Source organism: Achroia grisella, unplaced genomic scaffold (genome assembly GCF_030625045.1).
Source record: "Achroia grisella isolate CSIRO2021 unplaced genomic scaffold, CSIRO_AGI_Agris_v1 utg478, whole genome shotgun sequence".
Taxonomy (NCBI): Eukaryota; Metazoa; Arthropoda; class Insecta; order Lepidoptera; family Pyralidae; genus Achroia; species Achroia grisella.
In genome coordinates, this window is record NW_026712882.1 from 1,112,830 (window position 1) to 1,138,306 (window position 25,477).

At 31.5% G+C, this 25,477-nt stretch overlaps 3 protein-coding genes across 6 annotated transcripts in view; 1 reads left to right on the forward strand and 2 right to left on the reverse strand.

Moving 5' to 3' along the window:
- Positions 1 to 1,350: 1,350 nt before the first annotated feature.
- On the reverse strand, positions 1,351 to 3,635 carry LOC131845668 (GEL complex subunit OPTI). The gene is made up of 4 exons (XM_059194757.1): positions 3,431 to 3,635; positions 2,948 to 3,051; positions 2,017 to 2,146; positions 1,351 to 1,703 (listed from the first exon to the last, which is right to left on the reverse strand). The coding sequence occupies exons 1-4, from the start codon at positions 3,530 to 3,532 to the stop codon at positions 1,653 to 1,655; spliced, it is 387 nt and encodes a 128-aa protein (XP_059050740.1). The 5' UTR covers positions 3,533 to 3,635; the 3' UTR covers positions 1,351 to 1,652.
- Positions 3,636 to 4,229: 594 nt separating this feature from the next.
- Positions 4,230 to 12,076, reverse strand: LOC131845619 (mini-chromosome maintenance complex-binding protein). 2 transcript variants are annotated; one of them, XM_059194697.1, is made up of 9 exons: positions 11,769 to 12,075; positions 10,822 to 11,004; positions 10,077 to 10,433; positions 8,998 to 9,241; positions 8,379 to 8,496; positions 6,864 to 7,043; positions 5,805 to 6,048; positions 5,442 to 5,606; positions 4,230 to 4,443 (listed from the first exon to the last, which is right to left on the reverse strand). In XM_059194697.1, the coding sequence occupies exons 1-9, from the start codon at positions 11,871 to 11,873 to the stop codon at positions 4,231 to 4,233; spliced, it is 1,809 nt and encodes a 602-aa protein (XP_059050680.1). In that variant the 5' UTR covers positions 11,874 to 12,075; the 3' UTR covers position 4,230. The 2 variants fall into 2 exon arrangements, with proteins under 2 accessions (XP_059050680.1, XP_059050681.1); XM_059194698.1 differs by lacking the exon at positions 8,998 to 9,241 and having other exon boundaries at positions 10,097 to 10,433; positions 11,769 to 12,076.
- Positions 12,077 to 12,248: 172 nt separating this feature from the next.
- Positions 12,249 to 25,477, forward strand: part of LOC131845673 (mitochondrial cardiolipin hydrolase-like) — a 130,285-nt gene continuing 117,056 nt past the window's right edge. The window contains exons 1-5 of one of the 3 annotated variants that reach the window (XM_059194762.1): positions 12,249 to 12,284; positions 12,510 to 13,061; positions 13,144 to 13,466; positions 13,548 to 13,613; positions 15,793 to 16,058. In XM_059194762.1, the coding sequence (XP_059050745.1) occupies positions 12,602 to 13,061; positions 13,144 to 13,466; positions 13,548 to 13,583 (819 nt within the window). In that variant the 5' untranslated portion in view covers positions 12,249 to 12,284; positions 12,510 to 12,601 and the 3' untranslated portion in view covers positions 13,584 to 13,613; positions 15,793 to 16,058. Of the gene's footprint in view, positions 13,062 to 13,143; positions 13,467 to 13,547; positions 13,614 to 14,053; positions 14,513 to 15,792; positions 16,059 to 25,477 lie in introns of those variants that run through there. The other 2 variants (XM_059194761.1, XR_009357644.1) reach the window with 2 other exon arrangements.

Below are 25,477 nucleotides of genomic sequence, written 5' to 3' on the forward strand. Positions count from 1 at the left end.
TACAAAACTTATGTACCTTATTATTGCTCTGCTCAATGATAAATAAAATATCGTTATTTTTGTTTAAATATAACTCAAAGGAGTATTACAAGATATTTGATAAAACTTAACAATTATATAATTAGCTTACATAAATACTTCACACCACTGAACTGCAAATAAAAATTGACAACAATAAATATTATAAATAAAACAATTTGATTTGGAAAATAATAAAATACATTATTGTAACACATAACAAACTCGCAAAATATTATAACCAAACAATTTTATGTGGGCACTGGTTTCTTACAAATTTAATAATACACCATCACACAGTTCAATTTACATCTAACTTCTATTCTACATACATCACTCCGATTTATCTATGTATTCATACACATGTACCCACTGATTAAATAATCCATACCAATATTATAAATGCCATAATGTGTCTGTCTGTTTGTGATATTTTGATGACGAATCGGCTAACGGGTCTTAAAGATAAAGATTTTATCACTGGCATGGACAATTGGACATGGCTATCTTTTTTTTTCTCTAAAAAAAAAACAGAAGAAATAGTGCGAAACATAGTTTAAAAAAAATAAATATCGTGAGGATACTTAGTTATACGTTTACGTGTTCCAACAAAAAAATATATTTAATTTAATACTCTAAAATTAAATCGTTATTACAGACAATTTTTTGGTTATAATTGTAGAATTGTATATAACAGAAATGTTCAATAAAACATAGCAAATTTCATTCAACAGTATAGAGAATGATTTGCAGGTACCTATAGATTATCAAACACTTTGATGTTGTAAATAACTAAATAATGTAGTAAATGTTTTAATAACTTTTAAAACAATGTTTATATTGTTTTAAGATCAAGTAAAACTGGAATTAGAGACAAAGAAGCAAATACAGTTACTTTGTTCCTTTTAAAAATATTTGTTACCAGTTTTGAAAATACTAAAGAATTCAGCCATATTTTTTATGTAGATCAGTAGATATACAATAACATTTTCACCTAATTTGTGTCAATTTAGAAGTTACATATGAAATAAATTTTTTCTCAAGTTTACTTTGATGATTGCCAATACCAAGTTGTGATTATACATTAATAAAATATTGTATTATTTAAAAATCTAAATATTATATTTCATTAGCAGCATCCATTATTGCTATACATTTCAGTGTTACCACCTTATTAAATTTCAATCTATGCAACAGTACATGTCTTCCTCTAATTAAGATATATTGTTAATGTGAAATGTATATTGGAATATCACATTTTTATGCATTTAAAGCATCATATTTTTAACAATTTTGTTAAAAAAATCATATTGAAATGATGCAATACACTCTCACAACATTATCAAGTTTATGTTATTACATATTTTATTAATGTTATTAGTGACTATATAAAGATATTATTAATGTACCAAAGTAAGGAACTGATAGTTTCGAATTGGATTTATAGTACATTTGAATTTTTATAAATAAGGTGGTATATAAACTGCAGTAAACAAATATCCAACTTATAGAATAGCATAATTACTGATCTTATTGCCTACTGACACATCTGGACAAACATGATTCAATCCCACTCCTTTGTACTTAGTCTCTGTTTGCATTAAGTCTAGCACAAGCTACTGTTACTTTGAGTCTCATAAACTGTTATTCCCGTGTAGTCCAGTGTACACAATGATCCATGTGACCTGAAAAATAACATCACAATATATATGTATATACTATCATAATATTATTTATTTTGTTTTAAATTAGCACCAATATTTAAAAAAATATAAAAATATATTTTGTCTAATAATATAGTGTGGTCATTGTCAAAATGAGATTCTAAAGATAATATGGTGTATGGTGGTTTAAAACATTTGAATACTTAGTCATGTTACAAATTTGATCAAAGTATTTTAAATCATCAACAATCTATTTAATTACTCAGTAAGGCATCACTGTTAGATCAAGTCTTATTAATAGAAATAAAATGTAATAAAGAAATAATTATCTCACCAAAAATCCAGCAAATGATGTGATGAAACCTTCTTTAGTGATCTCCCACATTCCACCATATTCTTCATCATCTACAGTTTGGAAATTGTTCACATAAAAGTATATCACTGCTGCATTCACAACCACAAATCTGTAAAACAATTATCTATTTATGAAATAGCCAAAATTGTGTTTTTATTGTATTTAAGTAATTCAATTGAGTTTCTTGCCAATTCTTCTCAATTGGATCTATATACCAAACTGGATGGTGAGAAAAAAAAATTATAATGTAAAAACTTGATGTTCATAAGCAGCTAAAATGTCCTACTTGAATAAATGATTTTTGAATTTCAATTTGAACATTTGAACATTTAAAATATATGCACATTTATCACATCTTTACATATGCAATTGGAATGGCAAATAAGATTGTTCCTACTTCCTAGCTGGTGAGGTGTAGGCATATTCCTATATACATGAACAGCACTACAGACATCACATTATACACCTCTCATGCATTGCCATTCTAGAGGGCTAAGATGTCATGCCTCTTAACCTGTAATTACACTGCCTAATCTGTATATTACAACCAAAACACAGCTTGCAAAGCAAGTTGTTTAGCAGCTGAAATAGGTAATATTAAGGTGGAGGACTAGTGAGAAGGAGGATAGATACAGAAGACTTTACAGATCTACATCTGGTAATACTATAATTTGTACAGTTATCTTGTGTATACATAATGCATCCATCAAAAACATCTACTAGTGTTATTTACAATTAAATATTAAGTACAATTAATAAGACATTATTGATGTTTGATTAACTTTCTCATAAACAAGTTTTTCACAATATGATAATATTAGTTATATTATAAAATTGTGATTCACACAAAACTTGATGTTTGTATATTTAGGAATTTCAAATATTGTAAGAAATAAAAAATGATATTTACAGTAACAACCCCACAATCCCTTTTAGAGGCAGTAGACCCCAACATAGGCCTAAAATTATTCCAATAGCTTGCCGCATCCAGTAGATAACATCCAAGAACTCATCCTAAAACAAAAACAAGAACTTTTAATGAATTAAATTCAATTATTATTATTCAAATATATGACTGAACAGTCCATAGTATTTTGAGTAGCTTATATTACGATTCTGATTAGTGTTATATAGCTTACAGAAGAATTCTTATTTAAGAAATTATTAATTTTCCATACAAGCTTTCATTCTTTTAAGTTATGTTATAAGAAAATAATTACGAGAAAAAGACTAACCGTCTCAAGGTCTAGTGTATCTCATATTTATAATAAAATTCATTATAAACGATTCAGCGGTTTAGGCGTGAAAGCGTAACAAAATCACTAGCACTTATAATATTAATTACAATTTAAATCCATGAAATTATTAATATTTAAAAATATTAAAAACTAACCTTATCAGGCCACTCTGCTCTGGCAGTTAATGTTTTTTTCCATACAGATTGACTTATTTTATTCTTATTGGCACCGTCAAGAGATTTGTTCTTATTCGACATTATTTACAAATGAACTAATTTTAATTTACAATAAAGATATAATTCATAAAATTAAAGAAATCAATAAAACATTCAATCGAGTAAAATCTGAAATATTTTGGTACACGTCAGACGTCAAATATATAATGTCACGTTGACAATCTTATATTAAAGTTGCCAGTATATAATACAATATTTAGAACCATAAAAACACCCCAACAAATTTATTATAAAACCAAATGTTGACATCAATATTGTAAAAGTTAATCTTACTTTAAAACAATTTTTTTCAAGCTTAATATATAATTTATATGACACATCGATAACAAGACTTGTCTTCTGTTGTTTCCACTGATGGACAAGTATTTGGTGTTACAACAAAGCTATAGCGTTAGCGATAAGTAAAGTAAACATACCAAAAGGAAAGTGTTAGTAATTTCAGTGAAATGTATTTAAATAAATACATTTCATTTCATTACAATTAGTACGCGAAATCTGAAGTAGTGGAAACCTCGGTGGTATAGCGGTTTAACATAAAGCTTTACTTCTAATGGTCGCGGGTTCGTTGTCTCACACGGTGCACAATTATATTCATAACTGTTTAGAATAATAATGATTCCAGGAGCATTATTATAATTATATTATTCAATGAAATTATTGTAAATAAAACGTCTATATTTCTAAACATAATTTAATTAAAAAAATATCAAAAATTCCATTTATAAAACCGCGGATCTTCTGTTTTTTAGTCTTTGCAGCCTCTGAGACTCCATAGATTTAGTTATGTCCCAACATTCCTTGTTCAATGTGTTTTGCCCTCGGGACAGGCTTACCAACCGAGCGAGTACGAGTAGCCTGTGCAAATCGTCGGCAGTTACAGAATTTTGGCTGTCTGAAGTGCTTCGCATTTCAATAAAATCATCTTCAACAAACTAAAAAAATAAATAGTAATTATAGATTTTTCAACCGACTGTAAAAAGGAGGTTGACAATTCAATTATACAAATATAAAGTTTTTTTATGGAAACAAAATGTACTCATATGTTACCAGTAGTCTTCACGACAATAAAATTGCTATTTTTTAATATACTTGAATGGTAAACAAACAGAATAGTGATAACCTATATATATATGAACAGTATACCAAGACATCATATTATCGTGTGACTCAATGTAGATACCAGTGTTAACATTTCAGAGGACTACTACAGGGTTTTGAGGCAAGACAGCCTCAAAACCCTGGAATTGCCCTGCCTTATTTAACTCTTCAACTGAAACATATTTCCGCTGTCCAATAGCTCATAAAGCCAGCTGTAATAGGTGAGACAGCTGAATACCTGTGTATGCAGATAACTTTACATCTTTGTAAGTCTACCTCATTAAGATATAACTACACAGCGAGAAGTGAATGAAATTGTTAGAGAATGTGGACGTTGACACATTCCTAGCAATGTATCATGTTGGGTCTATTTTTGTAGATAATGGAATGATACTGGTGTATTCCCTTCATTCCATTATCATCCACTAAAAAAAATGGGCGGGTGCCTGCGCTAACGGTTTACGCTGGCGGGGCACCAGTGGAGAATGATAAGATGAGCATGAGGTCAGGTCAGTTAGCCCATCGTGACAAATTCACCAGGAATTTATCACAATGGTTTCCAGGGGGGACCGCGTGGAGGTCATCACCTGGCACGGTACATTGCTAGCAATGAGGTCATGAGCCAACATTACTAACAATCCCCTTCCCCCCACCATGTTGGGTCACCTACCACCTACCACAGGTACGCCTTGAAAACCATCACGATAAATTTTATCTTATCTTCTTATCATCTTTTCTGGTGCACGCCAGCGTAAACCCTTAGCGTTAACGGGAGCATCATTCCATTATCATCCATTTAAAAAAAACTATATTACAATAAATAAATGTTTACCTGTAAATCTTCATTCATAGTATACTTCACAAGCTTAAGACTAGTTAAATAAACCCTAATAATATTCATGATTTCTTCTTTTAAATAGTAAGTGGCAGCTTCCACAATTGCATCGAAAATCTCAAGTGACGAATCCTCTGGTTTGAGGGGCAAATGGTAATCACTCTGAAACAATATCCAGTTATATAATAAATATGTATGTGGTTTATGTCATTGTGTATTTATATCTGTAAATTACATGGAAAATTGTTTATGAATAAATGCCTAATTGCCTGAAAAGTGGATTACATGATGGAATAGATTTTAATTTGTTGAAATAAAATTCTATCTACTGAAAGTACTGTAGTAGAAATATAAACTTACAGGTAACAAAGACTTTCCTTCTGATAATATTAAAACTGGTATATCAGAGTCAAAATCCATCTTATAATATTTGAAGTCATACTCGACTCTTTGATTTTGTATCATGTTGCCTAATGCTGTAATATTGCCAACTCCGGTTGCATCTAATGTACCTTGTTCCATCTTGGTCTCGTCTAAAACTAGATGGGTGTGATTGCTGAGTTGTAGGATGCCACTTGTTAAACGGTTGCATTCATAGTCCTTCCTATAAAACAAATAAAGCTTGTTTTTCAAACATTTAAGGACAGATAAATTAAAAAATGAGTATTTAAATGCCTAGTAATGGGATAATGATATGTATTCGTAAGTGCTCTGAGGACAAATGTTTTGAAAAACGAAATAATTTAAAAAATTGCATGTCTAAACAAGCAAAACATAATGGCATATTATATTCTACAAAAACAACTAATGTACACATACGTTTATCGAAAATAAATATGATTTGATTTAAAACCAAGTCAGTAAATTGTATTGAATTCAACAGAACTTTATGTGCAATGATTTCTAGAAGAAGTCACCAGATAGAGTATATTACTATCAATCGGGTCAGTAGTATCTTCCCCCCTCCCCCTCTCTCCTGAGACAACAAGTTACATATCAACTGCACTATTATAAAAAAAACCTATTCCAGCTTCAAGATACACATAGTCCAGACGCTAATACACTACTTAAGTAGTAACAAAAGTAATTGCATTATATGCTTACTAACTACTTAAGTAGTTAAATGCAATAAACAATATTATTATTGTTTTTTGTGTTACATATGAATGTGGATGGTTATAAGGGCAGAGGGAGGCCAAAAAAGAGATGGATAGACTGTGTGAAAGATGCTATAGTAAGAAAAGGAGTAAATAATGAAATGACTTCGATCAGGGATGAATGGAAGAGTAAAACATATTACGCCGACCGATAAATGAGATAAGGAAGAAGTAGATGATTATTGTTTTTTTGTGCAACATGGCAAAGTGGGGCTTAATAGGCAAGAGGAATAATGTATTTGAAAAAAATCGTGTAACTTACTTTGGCAGTAATGCAAGTGTATTCATATTCTCTATGGTCAATGGCAAGTAGTAACTCTTGGTGACAAACTGTTTGATTATATCATACAACTGTTTAGCATAGTTCGGATACTTTTCAGTTGGTAGATTGGAAATGTTCAGACAAAACTGACCAAGTGTCATTGTGTCTTGACGAAGATATCTGAAACAAAATGCATTATTATAAAAGAAGTTTTCTTTAAAATATAATAACAGGATAATAGATTTTTTTATAAAAATTCGAATGGCAAAAAATCTGATGGCCCACCTGATGGTAAGTAGTAATAGTTGCCTATATACATGAACTGATATTGCATTATCATGTGACGCCCGCAATATTCTTGTTTTGCTATTACTGAGGACTAAGACGTCATGACTGTTCCCTCTCCGATCGATCCCCCGTCCAATTCAAACGGGGATCGATATTACTGTGGCCTGAGCCGAGGTTCGAACCCTAGTGGTGCCCTCAGACTAAAGTCGTATCCGTCAGGCAGGAGTTGGCCTTCAGCCGCTTCATAAGTCCTTCCGCAGGTTTGGAGTGCCATCTGCACTCGCCCCCTAACGTCCGGTGAAGCTGTAAAGGCCAATTGCGGCCAACAGCATTGGAGTAGTTCGAAAAAAAAAGTCATGACTCTTATCCTGTAATGTCACTGCCCTTCATCTGAAAAAGCTGCTTGATGACGCAGGCGATTTGTTTCAAAATCTTCCTGAGTGAAATGTTTGTACAATGTAATCTATGTGTACCTCTATCTCAATTAATTCTGACATCAGTAGCTTGCTACGCAAGTTATGCTGTGGTTTAAATGAAGACATGATATAGGCAATAAAATTACAGCATATGGAGGAATCTTTCAAACATTTCATACAAATTAAGTCCTCAACTATAGCAACGGAAAGATACCACTGAAGTCACAATGTTGTTTGTGAGTCTGTCATGCTGAGGAGATGCAGAAATGTATCCTTTTACTAATATATTAAATGTGGAAGTTTGTGAATGGGGATGGAAGTTTGTTACTCTTTCATGTGAAATCTATGGAATGGATTTTAATGAAACTTTACTATAATATAGTTTATTTTTTACATTAGAATAACACATAGCTTAAAATTTCACGCGGGTGAAACTGTGAAAATAGCTAGTAATAGTATATTTTAGTGCAGAACTTTAGTTGTTTTTGGTATACCAGACTCAGATTCAATATTATCAAGTGTTAAATTGTAATTGTGTGATTGTAGACTACAAGTTTTTTTTTTCTATCGTGAGAAAAAATCTTTAGAAGTCCATTCCCCAGTGGAGGGGTAACAATGGGGTGTGTGGGATACTTACCCACCAAAAAACCACACAGTGTACATACGATCACCATTGCCGGAGTCACGAGGTCGCGGTTGTGGATTACAAGAGTAATGATATATGATACATCTATACTATCTCTTTGATTACTTTCATTGTCCCATGCAAGTATGGTTGATTGAGCTAAATAAAAAATGAATAGTTACTAACACATTTGCAATGAGGTGACAAATGAGGTATTCTGCAGCCAACTGATCTCCAAGCAGTAGTTCAGTGAGTGCTTTCATGAGATGATCTCTCGCTGTACCTGCTTCATTCAACACTGCACCTGTAATGAAATAAATAGCATTTTTTTATTGGCAACTATGCATTCAACTTTTGTTTATTTTATAGGCAGTAATATTATAAAAAATTGAATTTTCCTAGACATTTTAACACACTGCCATCTAGTTGTAAATTATGCACAGCTTTTTGCTAGACATACTAAACTACTAACTATATCTATCATTTGTATAGTATGTCTACTACAATTAGTTAAACCCATGAATAGAAATGTCTGTATTGTGCTGTAATGGAACAAATTATATAACATTTAATTTATATACTGACCACAATCATGGTCTTTTTTAGTGTTTATTATTTTCGTTAGATTTTTTAAGTGTTAGACTCCTCCTTGCTAGTTGATAGGAGTGACCAATATTTTTGGAAATATTTGTTAAGACATTTGTCTGAGTCAGTACATTTGTTTATTGTTTCAACAATAATTTTGCAACTTCAGTTTTGTTGTATGTATCTGAGACATGTCTATTAGTCTGAGGCTAACACTTACTTTTATCTACACTATCTTTCACTAACGGATTGCAATGTTCCAATATCTTCACATGTACAGCATGAATTCTAGGTACTAAGCTGGGTGGAGGATTGTGTGTGATTGTTTCAGCATCTGTCTCCAGTTCTGGTTCCAATGGATTCTTTTCGGTTTGAAACTCTCCGGATAGAGCCGGGTCCACAGATAGGAAGCCTATTACTTCAATCATGGTATTTAATTTAATATTGTTATTCTCTTCATATAACTGTAATAAAAAAAACCACTATGAAAATGGTGTTATTGTAAATTCTCTATAATATTTATTGTAATGTAACCAATAAAGGCTATAACAGAATAACAGAGAGGATGTACTCACTCCCCCTCTGAGTTGTAGACTGTTTTGTCTTGATTAATACCTCATCATTTTATTATAAGCAGTAATTGTAAGAGTTCATTATTTAGACCAATATAGATGATTATTATTACTATAAATTTAAAATTTGTTACACAACAAAATGCTCATATTATTCGGTTCCATTAGCATTAACCTTGCCAATGAAGACTTTTGATAGAAGTATTTGTAATGCGGGTGGGATATAACAACAATGTGACAATCGAATGGTGTCGCCAGTCAACCATAGTCAACAGTCCAGATTATTAACAATCGCCTTCCTCTTCATTATTATTATTATAAAAACAGATTGCTACTATGACAATGATGAGAATTTATAGTCTGTGTTTTGGACCAAACTTAAAAATCTTTAGAAATTATCTTATATATAAAATTCTCACAATGTTAATTACCATACTCCTCCGAAACTGCTTCACTGATTTTTATGAAATTTTATATGCATATTCTGTAGGTCTGAGAATCTATTTTCCATACCCCTAAGTGAAATGGGTCGTCCAACCCTAATTTTTTATATATATTTTGGTCATTTTTTTTATAATGTGATATTAAAAATATATACAATACTAAATATTCACCCTTCTATCACCAACCCCTATTTTTTAATAGTGATTTTAAATTATATGGCAAATCAATGTTTGCGGGGTCAGCTAGTTATATTATATATGTTTAAAAAAGATTATACATTTACCTTTACAATACAGGACTTACTGGGCATATCAGGTAATGGAAAATTTAGTAAATGCTCTCTGGAAAGTACACTTGATGTGTGATTTACTGTTTCACTTGTCTTCATTTCTTTACTAGGTTCTGTCTCACCCACTTCCATAGCATTGGTATCATCCTCTGCTTCATCATAACTTCTTTTTAACTTGGTACATGACTGAAGTCTTTTAGAACTGTTTGGTTGTTGCTCTAAATGCTTTAGTATATTTTGTTTTTCTTCAACATTTTGTGCCCAGTCACTTAAGCCAGGCATAGATACAACAACCATGGTCTGACGCTGGGCTCCTTTGAAGTTTTCTGTGTAGTTTATTTTTTCATTTTCCTATAAATTTATATTAACACAAGTAAATAAATATAATTCTATCAAATACAAATTAAAAATGCAACCATACTTTTAAAAATCATAGTTGGAGGGTGTAATAAATTTGTTAAACCCACACAATTAAAACCAGAACAGAAATATGCCAATATAATTTCATACATATCACACAATTGTGTATGGTACAGATTCGCATAGACAACAAAAACAAAACATACTGGGAGGGAGGGAGACTTCTTTGCCAAAAGATAACTTTTTAAGTTAGTTTTAATACTATTAATATTATATCAAAAATGAGATCCCTATTATTTCATGCTCAATCAGATAGGATATCCCAGAGAAACTTGATTGCCAAATTTGTTATAAAAAAAATAATTAATTTAATAATTACCGTCACATTGGCTGTATCACGATATTTCCCAGTTTTGCTTTTAATCTCTTTGGTCACTGTGTTATAAACTTCAAATTGTTCAAAATAGAACTCTGGATTGTGCATGTCCTGGATCATGCCACGGAACCTGACTAGTTTGCTGTCAGAGAGGTTGTGTGAAGCGTTGCAGTTAATGAGTGGTATCTGTAACAAATATACCTGTGTTCTTACAGCATTACAGAGATTGTAACTATTACAGACTTTCACAGATACATCGAAACCTACAATGTATTATTATGGTCACAGTTTTATTTAATTGGTAAAAATGGGATGCTGTGGAGAATGATAAAATGATCATGAAGTCAGGACAGTTAGCCCATCTTTACAAATGGCAATTTACCACAATGGTTCACATGGAGGGCTATCTGTCATGGTACTTTGTTAGCAATGGAATTAGCCCACATTACTAACGATCCCCTTCACTCCTATGGATTGGATTGGATTAGATTAGATTAGATATTTACAAGTAACTAAATCAGCCTATATTATCATTGTTCACTAGTTTTCTGCCAACATACACCTTTAGAATATGTATTTAATAAGCACCATTATTAATCTATTAAAAAAACAAGATATAAGACAATATTACATACTAGTATAGACTATTGCAATATTTATAGGTTCAATTTCTTCTTTCTTCAATTTAACAATGTAAACAAACTATATAATCCCAAAAACATTTAACATAAGTATTTAAAATATTTTTAGGAGCCAAAACAAGAAACAATATAAAATATGACCTCTCCGTAACCTTATAAAACAACCATAAGGTCTGTGTTATGTGGTTGATCATGCGATTTGATGATAATTATACTAGTTGTATCATAATGATTTCTCTCACATACACATATTATGCACCGATTCTCAAACATACACATAAATTTAATATTTTGTTATGATTTACACACCTGATACCAATTAGGTAAGGTTAACAATTTTTCCCGCCATCCTTCTTCATTTGCCACCCATATCTCAGGAGTAACAGATTCGAAATCACAATTTAAATCATGCATTTTATATTAAATAGAAACAATCAATTTTCTGTTATTTAATTAAAGAAAGAAACTGAAATAATATATCTATCTAATAAAGATGAATTCGCGTCTGTTGTATTCTAAAATTCTAATATATTACGCGAGTGCAAGCAGTCTACGAAACAAGCAAAGTAGCAAGTAGCAACAACAAAAGTGCGCAGATTCTGAGATGGAGCTGATTAGGGCTTGTCAAGTAATGTCAAGTTATCATAGAAGGATGTTAGTTTTTATTATATAAGGACCGTCAACAAACAGATATGGCTGTATGAACACGGTTCCCTTTGCCTTTTCTTTTAAAGATAAACATAATAAAAAGTTAATAGAAGTAAAGACCGTCATTAATGAAAGTGACTCGTGACTAATATGAAAAAACTAGTGTACTAAGTAAAGGTTAGTAAGTTTAGGATGATAATTATAAACACCTTAACTTATTCTTAGAAAGTAGCTTTGAAAACGTAACATAATAGGAAATATATTTATTTTCTTGTTGGCAATCTTACAGAATGTATTTTTTCTACGTAATTATTGCCAATACGTTCTAAATATTTTAGGAGGGTAGGTTTAAAATTTATTAAAAGTAGGTAGCCAAATTATCATGGTAATTTATATCAAAAGCGTGGACAACATGGTGGACTAAGGATACCCAAAGCATAGTTGAAACTCTATTTTGTGTGAATTAGAATTTTATAACATCAAAATATTCAAAGATGGATTGGAAAAGCACAAGGATTCTTTTGGCATCAACAGCTACTGCGGTCATCGCTTCTCAAGTCGTAAAAAAAGTATACAAGTACTTTTGCACAAAGAAACAAAATTCACAAACTAAAATAAATGATGACGAGACACGCATTGAGGAGTTAAATATCAAGAATCGTGAAATAAATGATGTGATATTATTCTCAGATGACATTATTCGACACACAATTAAAGTCCCGCCTAATAAAGATATAACAATATGTGAAAGCAGAGAGTTAAATTGCTTTAAATTAATCAAATACATCAAATCAGCACGTGAGACCCTGGATGTCTGTATGTATTTAATTACTAGTAACGAAATAGCTGAACAAATAATAAGGCTTGGACAAAAACATGTTTTGGTAAGGATAATTGCTGACAGTGAAATGGCTCATACACCGCCATCACAAATTAAGAGATTAGAAGAATACAGTAAGTTCTATTAATCCTGAATTATTTTTGATCTAAATATTACAAGTATAATTATTAAATAATTAATTATTTCTTATTCCAGGCTTCATACAGGTGCAAACGAACAAAAAGTCAATACTTATGCACCATAAGTTCTGCATTATTGATGGACCCAAAGCGATTAAACGAAAAAACGTTTTAAAAGCTTACGCAGAAAAATTAAATGTGCACGCAAAATATACGAAAATGATAGTAAAACAGCAACCGAAACCTAAATCAGTTAAAGGTTTTGTAATGTCTGGCTCTTTAAATTGGTCCACTCAAGCTATGGTTTCAAACCACGAAAGTGTTATTGTAACGTCACACCCTAATATTGTGGGAAAATTTGAAAAAGAATTTGATAGTTTATGGGTGGAAAATGATCCAGTAAGTTAACTAATTTAAAAGTCGTTATGTAAGAACTAATAACTGAAATAGTTTATTATTGTATTTCTTTCTTTTTTACAGGCTTTAACAGCAATGTCCGGTGTTACAATGTCCTGAAAACTAAAATTTTTACAATTTTTCGGTTTTGTAAGTATAACTTAATATTATTAGTTTAATCTTATTTACTGGGCTTAGCCAGATGTTCATCATATTGAAATAATATAATTATAAATACATATATCAAGGTAGGTTTTGAAAAATAGGTTTCAGAGCAACATGGTTTGGTTCACGCTGTTGTATAGACAAAATCTTCATTGATAATCTGTCCAATAGACTATTCCCAACAAAAGAATACAATAAAGTACATTTACAGTTGCTATGATACTAAAAATGAACTGTCTATATTTATATTCGATGTTAATCATAAAAATACGGCACTGAATGTGATTTATGGAAGTTGCATACAAAAACTGTTGAGTTGCCAGTGGTGCCCTCTATACTAGTGAAATTTATTTTCTTGAACCGCACACAACAAATGAACGAAATGACAGATAGGCAATAGGCGAGATAGGTGACCATAGATATTTTATCCATGTGCACTTCAATTCGATCGATCATATGTTTTCTTTGTGTAGTTTTTTCAACCCCATTCAAATTGACTACAAAGTTCACGTGTTTAAAAATATTAGTAATTACGTAGAAAGGCAATTTCAACGGTTCCTTAAAGTTCATTTAGTGTACCGGTCGGTAACGAGACAAAATTTGTATGGTGCACCTAGTTGCATTTTTGAGTGCACGTGCTTGCATTTTTCAGGCTAACTTATTAGTATTTCAGCCAAGTGAAATATAAAGTTATCCCTTATAATTATCAACCTTGACAGTGTACTTGACGGTAGTATAAATTATATTTAATCGCGATTTCTAATAAAAAAAGTATAGCCGAATTTGTTAGGCTGACTGCTGTTAGTGTACTTTGGTTATTTAGAACAGGTTATAAAATGGATTCTGTTCCCCGAAGACCTCAAGTTTCGGCTGTTGTGTTAGTGGTATGTATTAATTTAGTAATAGTTCAGTTTTATGGATATCTTATAATATTATAATAGATTAAGGAAATAAAGTAATGTGTTGTTGATGATATGATGTGGTGATGATGAAATGACCATTAAGTCACGTTGGCAATTTCCATATAAGAATACCTCATCTGTATGTATAATATATAACATTATTTATTAAATGTTTGTTATTTATTAACAGAAATAAGTAATAAATATGCAGTATAAATACTGGTAAATGGGCAGTAGAATTGTTATAGTTATCTAAATGAGTTTTCTTATTTAGTATTCATTTTATTTACATTATTGTTATTGGATTGAAAATAGTACATCAATAAATATATACATTAATAACATATCAGATTTAGTTCCATATAAAATAATTAAACTTGTCCCTTTATTTACTAACAATAAAAAATATATTCTTAAACGGAATATATGAATTATTAATAATAATTGACTAGGTTCAAATAAAGTAACACAACATCTCAAGGTTTTCTGCATAAGAAATAAAAATAATAAGCACATTTAGTTTTTTTTTTAATGAATAATACACACAATTTTATTTAGCATTATGTGACTTATACTATAGAGGTTCTTTTATTTTTACTTGCGTTGCTTACATTATATTGGATTCAGATAAACAGTTTCTAATTTAAATCATGGATTATATTAAAATAGCACATGGTCGGTAAAATACTGTGATTGTTTGTTTTTTATCTGACTCCTGTTTTGTGTGTGTTATTATATTCAAAGTATTAGTATATTGTTGCATTATTGTTATTAAATAACAAAATAATGAATTTGTGTATTTTTTATTTTGAGGTTATTATTTTATTATTGTACTTTGACACATGTTTTAATAATGATTTTATTGGTATCAATATAAATATTATTGATATTTTGTACTGCTTAGAGTGGAAAACAGAGGATGGTCCACTGACGGTAAATGGTCACCACCACCACTAGTTACAAAAGTGAGGATGTCACTCAAGTAAATTGAGTAGAAGTAAACTTCATGGTGCTGTAAATATATTCCATCCACCCCTTATTGTGACCACAATATATAAGGACTGCAGTTAGGTCTCTTCTGGTAAATCCGGTTATCTGATAGATTAAAGTATAAGATATTTATGTTTCAAAAATATATGAAGAAATTATTCAATTTTGAATTGAATTTGAATCATATTATTTTTAAAACACAAAACTCATAAGTGACTGCTAATGCTTTATGTTTTTAAAAAATATAAATAATTGTTTTTTATTTGTTCCAGATAAATACACCGATGATGCAATACCTCATGTGTAATAGTGTAGTTTGTGAAATAACAGATTGTAATATGGTGAACCATCTTAATAATATAAATTGTGTTATCATCGACCATTATAAAACGTGAAAAATATAGTGAACGTCGAAAAGTTGATTTTCAGTGTATTTATATGTGCGCATTGGATGCAGTGTTATTCGCTAGATGGCGTTGTTGGAATCCTCGCTAAGCAAGTTTTAACTTGTTTCGCTATTCACTCACAGATGGCGCTGGTAAGTGCTTTTCACTTTGCTTTTGTATTCTAAACTGTAACGGCGACATCTAACGGCGAATAGATAGAAACATGTTTCGTATATTTTTGTATAGATGTCGCTACTAGTTACGATTTTATATAAAACTATTGAATATTCTTTTTCGCCTAGTTACAGTACGGTATTTACAATTATTATTAGGGAGGGATAAGACCTTGTCGTTACGAATAGCATCAAACGAGAGGTACCACGAGCATCACACTATTTTATGATGTCGGAGAACCGTCCTTGACGAGTGTATTTATACCGTGCATAGGTTTATTCAGAGTCCGAAGTTGAGTTTTTACAAAGTTGTCTTGTTTCTAATCTATATCAGCTGCCAAACAACTTGCTTTATAAGATATATTTCAATTGGAGGCTGTAAAATTACTGGACCTCATGAAATTGTAGTCCTCCGGCACTATATTGCTTGAATTTTAACGCCCTGTTGCTGTTCGTGTGTATAGGCGACGGTTACCATCAGGTGAACCGTCCGCTTATTTGCAATTCAAGTATGACGGAATGGCAAGTCCTATGAGACAATTAACATATTCTTATCAAATGGCTTACACTTGATTTTGTTGGCTAGAAATTACTAATAAGAATTACATTGGTTTTCGTAGGTAGGAAAGGGATTGTTAGTAACGTGGACTGATGACCCCATTGTTAGCAATGTATCATGTCAGGTTGATCTCCATGCGATTTTCCCTGGAAACCATCATGATAAATTCCTAGTGAAATTGTCACGAAGCCTCCAATAAAAAAATCTATATATCTATGTAAATCTACATGTAGGTGTACTCGTAAAGGCAGACGCTATGTTTTTTAAGAATATATGTAGTCTCTTTCAAAGGTATATGACCTTGAACGTCGTTTATCGTATCGGAATTCGGTTCTTACTAATTTGAATACGAACATCGACTTCCAGTTAGAAACGCGTCGGTATGTGTAGATTTTGTAAGTTCCATTTAATTTTCGATGCGTTGAACGAATTCACATATCGTATGGTTCTGCTGCAGCTATAGACTACTTAATAGATATTTTTTTCTAATTGGAAATGACAAAAAAATAATAGAAGTTAAGCTTTTTATATAAATAACATTTTTTTTTTAAATTATATTACCTATTATATACCATTTGCATTTTGCAGAAATTATAACCGTAAAACGAATATCATATATATTTACAATATATAATACAATTATATAAACAATATTTTTAAGTGATCTTCTACCAAAACTTCAATATTGTAAGCTTACATTTTCTCTTAAGAATATTGTCAGTAATAAGAATTAATAAAATTCTCATAATAACAATCGTAATTGAATATTACATCTTGACAGAACGTGTATTTTTATGGGTCATTGCGAGATTAAAAACAACGACATGTAACTTTCAAAACATGTAAAAAAGTAAACTTATGACATATAAGTGTTTATATTATCGTGGTGGATATTATATTCTGATTTGTAATAACGGAATAAACGTAACAGCTACCTAAAACGGTTCTACTCGGTAACTGATTTTAATGTATACAAACTGGAAACTCTTATTCTCTGATGCGTTTGTTAATTCATAAATGTCACATACAGTTTTCGTGCCTTGTTACAATAATTGACGTTATCTACGATCACACGCACCTTTCTATTACAAAGAACGAATACGTAATGCGTTATTAAATTTTATAATTTCACCTACGAACTCGATGTGGACTTGTAAATGCTCGTAGTAACCAATGAAGTATGTTTTACGACTGGAACGGGTGATTCTACAGTTCTTACGACACTACAAATTCATTAGAGAAAACAAAAGCTAAAAAAGAAGGTGATATTAATTGAGTGATTATACTTTACTAGTTGTTACTCACGAGTATGTTTTCTTTTTGAGAAAGAATATAGCAAAATATAAATATCTTTATTCATGTAGGTCTATCACAGACTCTTAGACTATGTCAAATCCACCGCCAGTTCGCAGTGCTTTCGTGCTAAGAAGAACTGACAAGAAATTCAGCTCTTATTCTTTTCAAATGAGCATATCCGTGCCCACTATACAATCTGTCTTCACGTCAAATCTATTAAGTCATCTGTGAGGTCGGGAAAAATTAAAAAACAGATAGAAACCTTCGCATTTATTATTTTAGGATTGATTAAATCGTGAAACTAAAAAAGAAAAATTGAAACAATCTGAAAGAATACTTTTTCATATAAGAAAAGTTTTTTCAAATCGGTATATAAATGAATCTCCTTCTTTTTTGGAGTCGGTCTTAGAATTTTTATGTTAATGTAATTGCAAACCATTAGTTGGACTACAAAGTGATTCTATGATACCTGTGACAGTGTTATGTCATATTATTATGTATAGGCAACGGATACTATATTTCAAAAATGATCTGTCAGTTTGCTTATTCTTTCCAATTTCATAAAACAATAATTTTACAGCGCTGTCTAGTCCCAAGCTAAGAAGAGTTTGTGTTATCTGTGGTAGATTGATATAAGTACAAAGATATATATGTTTTGTAAATATATACGTACATAGTACACCTGGAAAATATAGTAATAAGGCAGGAGTTCGTGTGTGTTCTAAAATTTTTGTTGAGAGATTATTCTTGTTTAAAATATCGTTCAGCACATTGTTGCACACATTCAAAATGTAACTTAACCCTTCGTACAGACTAACCCTGGCCGTGACTCACGTACCGTTTAACATATAAAATGTTTTTATATTTACAAACAAAGCACTGGGCCCACCGGACGTTGTACAGAAATGGATAATGTTTAAAGGAAGTGGAAGAAGGTGGTCTATTATACGGAATACGGTTCATATTAAAATCAACGATTGAGCTACTTGACATTTTGACTCAATGAGTTGAGTGCTCAGTACGAATGTTCGTTGTTTGTTCATAGCATGCAACGGGCGGGCCGTGTCATCTACGGGGTCTCAATTTTTTTACATGATAATGGAATGGTGCACCCACCTATATTAACGGTTTACGCTTGCGCGGCACCAGTAGTGGATGATAAGATGAGTACGAGGTCCGGTCAGTTAGTCCATCGTGGCAATTTCACCAGGAATTTATCATGATGGTTTCCAGGGGGAACTGCGTAGAGGTCAATCTGACATGGTAAATTGCTAGCAATGAGGTTATTAGTACACATTACTAACAATCCCCTTCTCCCAATCAGAAAGTATTGTACAATGACTGTAACCTGTAACTTGTGTTAATTAGGATGAATAAATCAAAAATATGTTATGTTTTAATATTGGATAGTTCTATGTGGATATGTGGTTACTATTTTGTTTACTTTACGATTAGTGCGTACCTGTTCCTAAGTCAGACACTTAATAATAAATATTAAAATATTTATAAATAAAATCACATAATAAATTTTTATTTATGACTAACTATTAACCGTGACTTCCTCTGCTTTTTTTTGAGAAAATTTTTAATCTATATGCGTCTTTGTGATAATTTGTGGCAGTTTACCTTGACGTCACACACGTACTTTCGCCATCATAATATTAGTATGGATATCATTATAACATCACATTGCTATGTCTATAGGTAATAGGTATTATAACGTATTATATGTAGTTTCTTGTTTTTGCAATAGTTTATTCTAGGTTTCAATTACCTAGGTAATATTATATACTGGGTTGAAATGTCCGGCCGAACCTCTATGTAGCATCAGCTTTACGTTAAGGTTAATAACCGTTTTTTTATAATGACACGCTCGACCCACCACTGTTTAGTAATAATTATGTTTAATTGCACCTATAATTCACAGTGAAAGTTAAGGACAATGATTGTTTTTTTTAAGTTACGATGCTATCAACATCTGGTTGTAACAACTAGACATGATTCTGTTTATGGATATTAAAAAACTAGTATTTTTTGCTATTTTATGTAACTTTAACATCGTTTTAATGATTAAATAACATTTATATCTGATGGGAGTAATAAAATCCGACAACAATAACGCTTAACTATTTCGAGTGTGCTTACGAACATTTTATTGCGACGAAGTAAGCATAATAATAGAGTTTGCCGCTCATCGGTTGCATATTCACTTATCCATATAATTTACGACCAATTTGTAAGAGTGGTCGCTTTACGACTGGCAAGCAAACGTTCTAAAGGGAGCGTTCTCTAATTCCCTCCCGGCGTTCTCCATGGCAACTGCATTCGAGACGCTCCAAATTCGCATTGTCAATAGCACAATAATTGAATTTTACGATTTCTATAACAGTAACATCACCTGCATTTACAGATGACAAAAAATGGATCCCCTGTAATTCTTTGCTTCTCGTTACTCAATGTCTTGTGCTTTTATCCTCAAATTATTGTTTGGCCGCTATCTCTATGCGCGTAGTTCCGCCGCGAGCAATTAAGGCTTTATTTATTGGGGGATAGTATTGATTTACGACTACACTATTTTGACGGTTATGGCCTTTTGATATTCGCGCCAACGGCGTCTTCCCGCCAGGTGCGAGCTTCGCTTTTTTCTTATTTTAAAATCTTTGTTCGCCGATCGGGCTTCGGTTTCGTTTCGATTCACAATGGCAGCGAGATTTGCACAAAAACGTCTTATAAAAAGGGGCTCGAAAAAACGGTGCACAGCGATGCAACGGGGTGCGGGCAGCGCAGTCGCGTGCCGTACTCTGATTTTATTAATAGTTTTTTTTACCATGTTCAGTCTCAGCCGCCGGCGACGCTACGTGCCCGTTGGCTATTCTTCCCCGAGCATTCATGCCCCAAGATTAAGAAAGCTCATTTATTATTTACCTATTTTAAAATAATAATGCCCGCGAACTTTGAACTGGAACTCTTGTTCTTCAACTTTTCGTTTTAATTCCAAGTGCTCATTTGGGGCTGTTGTATATTCAGAATAATGTTCGGTGGTTGAATCGTAAAACATCTGTCTATAGGGTGTTGTAAACTTGTTGTGCTTCCTACAATGGCAGTTTTTAATCCTTTTTGCGATAGATTTGTTTGTTTGCAATACAAAACGTCTCTGTTGTTCAATTTGGTGTTGTCAAAACAACGATGCTACAATCGTTGTTACGGAGTGTCGTTGTGGTTACCGAGGGTGGTTAAAAATCACTCGCCATCGAAATTTGCATAACCATATCGATTGTTTTGAACGACTAACCGGCCGTGTATTCAGTTTGCAAGTTTACAATCGGCTTTGGAGAATTTTTAAATTTAACAATTTTTTTTTCAGATTTAAAGTCTAATAATGATGAATAAAATGATTTGTTTGAATAGAGTAACAGTTTTTAAATTGTGATATAATTTTTAATGTATAACACATTCAAATTAGATTACTTGAATTTTATGTTTTGGTTGGAACTAATTCTATGTTTAACTTGAATTGTAATAATATATAAATAACTTTGAATATCTGGTGGTTAACATACTAATGTGACTTTAAAGAGTCATATTAACAATAATTAGCGTTGTGTCCTATATATATTTTTTATTAATTTTTTTAAATATTTTCTCTAATATTTAAATTTATCTAAATTAATATTAAATATTCTGTTACATTTAAATACATACTGCCAAACACTTAACGCAGCTGATACTACTTCGTTAAGTATTTGCGAGTCTGTATTTAAATAAAATATACTGTCACGGCTTTATAGAAATTGCTTTTATTTACTTTTCATTTCTCGAAGTGACACGTCAATCATTCGAAACATGTCACATTGAATTTAGATTTATTTAAAAGTCCCACACAAGTCCAAGTGAATGAATAGTTTCCGACTTATTGTATTGATGACGTTTGATGATTTAGTCTTGAGGTAAAATTTTGCGGGAACCAAGTTTGTTAGTATGTTTCAAGCAATAGGATACAAATATTTGGGACCAGAGATGCGTGTTGCTGGAGAAAATTTATGTAACAAAACCAAGAATTAAAAAATTGATATGTTTTTAAAATTGTACACAAAATGCACTAGTATTTTGTGTAGAATTTTTAACAGTAAACTTGACGAGCCTATTATTACAACAACTATGAGTTTTAGATACTATAAATGTATTTTGATACCCTATTAATTAGTTGAACGCTCTGAATTGAAAGTGTTATTAATCTATGTCGTGTCGTGTCTATGTCGTGGACAAAGGTCTTTCAAATAAATAAAATAAATAATGTGAAATCTCTCGTTCTTGCAAAGGTAAGACTAGACATATCCACATTTAAAAATTTTCAAAAATATTGTACTATAATCAAATATTCACCATTAAATATGCATGATCTCATTATATCCTTATTGCTAAACTCGTGCCGCTACATTAATTAATAATAATTCAGATTTAACTAGTTATAATTTTCATTAATAAACCTGAATTAAATCGCTGTAAAATGTTAATAAATAATTAATCAGCCATAACTTAACGCGGAAATGAACGGATAATAAATGCTTACTATAATATATACAGTAGTGTCTGTAAATAGGGTATTAATTTAGCATGAGATTACCATGGGTCTATATTGCTGTATTTTAATATTTAACTATTTATATTTGTAAAATAATTTTCGACTTAGAACATATAGCAATTGAATATATTTTAGAATAACCCTTTGCAAAGATTAAGCAACGTTCTTCAAAATTAGATTGTCTAAATTCTACGAGTAATTATTATTTTTATTTTGATATATATACTGATTAGCCCGTTTTGAGCTAAAGTAATTGTAAGGTTTTATAAAAGGCTAGTCAATAGTCCTATTACAAGTATTGCTATACCACATACGATCATAATGTCGTATCGATAGATGAATGACTAATGAATGACACTGACTCAAAGGGGCGGAATTAGATACAAAAAAACATACAGGAATCACTCATATCTGGTGATATCTCTGTTACCATACTTAAAAGTGGGCGGAATTGGAATTTTTGTATAGGTTTCTAATGATCTATATTTTTTTTTATGGTTCTAAAATCTAATTGAATGACAAATTAATTGATTCGTGTAGTGCTCAGAGCAGTTAAAATAATAATGAAGCAATAAACGAACTCACGTAATCATGTATTTCTTTTAATTTTGACACAATAAAATAAAAACACTAAACGATCAAGTGATGAATGTTTTTGTATATCTGATACTAGACGTAGTAGATACGGCATAAATCGAGAATTCATAAACTACTTTAAAATACTTAACAAGAACCTAAAGGATAAGTTATAGTTTGATAATTAATAATTTATTAAAATATTTATTTATAATGAAGCTTTTATCGATGTAATTTTTTTTATTATATTATAATCTCGACGATTTATATTGCCGCAAACTGGGTAAATATTGACAGATATGTGAGTGTATCTCCTTATTTATAAACTTTCTGTATCTGTATGAAACGGAACTTAATAATTGTGTTAATATTTAAAAAAATGTCACATTCGGTAAAAAATCAATTTACATTATCAACGGGTTGTCTCAGCATTTTTTTTGTATCTGTATCTGATGTTATCTGCCGCTATCAGTTGGTATGCCGTTATCTGAGACGTTTATTCCAAATACAATAAGCTTATAAAAAAATTCTTCTGACAAAGTCTTATAAGAAATAATAATTTGACAACGTCGATGGTGTAGTGATTCAGCACAGACTTTACTTTCTATAATTGCGGGTTCGATTCCCCGCACGGTAAGAACATTTATATTCTGGAGTATGATTGTTTGTATTGATCTGGGTGTCTTCTATGTCTATTAGGTATGTATTTATAAATAAAATATGTCTAAGTATATGTATCAGTAGTCTAGTGCCAACAATACAAGCTCTGCTTAGCTTGGGACTATATGTCGCTGTGTCAATTGTCCAGAGATATTATTATTATTACATCTTCCCGATTGTTGTCCCCAAAGTTGTCAAAGGTTATATTTAAATCCAAAAGGGGAATACCAGCCTGAGGTAGGCTGACACTGTTTTTCAAATTTATTTAGTTTTTTATCAATGTTTTGCATCACCGGAAAATTTATATAAATTATCGTAAGTTTTTATTTTTGGAGATTGCATACCTTAGAAATATATTTAGAATATTACGAATTTATATGGTCCCTGTGCTTTTATTTGGACAACCTCCGTGACATTTTTAATGTCGGTTTGAGGTAATAGTTTCCCGGATTCGATTCCCGGAAGATCCGATTTTCACAAGGAAATTTCGTAGATTAAGATGTGGTTGACTAAATTAGTAATATAATGTTTTCCATCGTTGGAGAGTAAGAAAAAATAAATAAATTATCACATAGGTACTGTTCCTTATATTGTACAATATAATAATATAACCTTTCGATATGAGTAAACTACTAAAATACAACGCACGCGCTCTCTCTTAAAAGAAATAATATTTCAGTACAAGAAGTAAACATCCAATAAGAAGTACTCTAGTACAAAGTGATCTAGTTAAGCAACAAGAATATGAAAATGTTTAACAGTTAGTGAAATGTTATGAGACATCACGTTGTGGTCCCAGGACTAAAGCTTGCACTGCAATCTCAGTCATTATAATCATATTGTTAGTAGCTTTATCTGTCAGATGACGACCAGGGTGTATTCATGGAATTAGAAAGTTATGCGCATATTGAGGGTTAATTACGACTAGGACATGAAAATATACTTTAATAGCAACGTTAGTGAAATGTTACGAGACATCAAGTTGTGGTCCCAGGATTAAAAGTTGCACTGCAATCTCAGTTGTCATCGTCATCTCGTCAGTAGCATTAGCTGTCAGATGATGACCAGGGTATAATCAGGGGATTAGAAAGTTATGCACGTATTGACGGTTATTTAGACAAAGGTACACTTTGTCGAAGTTATCTGCACTGCTGTCTTGGCTAATTTAGCCGCCAACCAGCTTGCTATGTATGCATTACGGTTGATGGATGAGATAAGGCAGTGAAATTACAGGATATGGAGGCATGACATTTTAGTAATTCGGAATGGCAACACATGATGTATTGCTGTTCATTATATGATATGCAACGGTAACCATTTATCACCAAGTGAGCTGCCACTTTATTTGTATACAATAAAATAGGTTTTTATTTTTGTGACGCTTTGTTCTAATTGATAAAAAAATCGTGCTAAAATAATCGTTATACAGGTAGATTCTGGATTAACACAGGGCGCTTTTTATCTGATTTCACGCAAACTTCTTCGCAAGATACAGCTAGCTAATAGTAATAATTGCAGTTCGTATTATAGTCGTTATTTCGCAGATCCACAACGTTGGTGATTAAAGCATTTTTTCAACAACATAAGCTTATGTATGTCGGTATGATAAAACTCCGTAAGCTATTAATGCAGAATCGCGCTGTTTGAATATTTCAAACGTTTCGTTTCGCACGCGCCGTTGCTCCTATCGTATTCTGACTATGGTAACATAATACCACAGTAAAA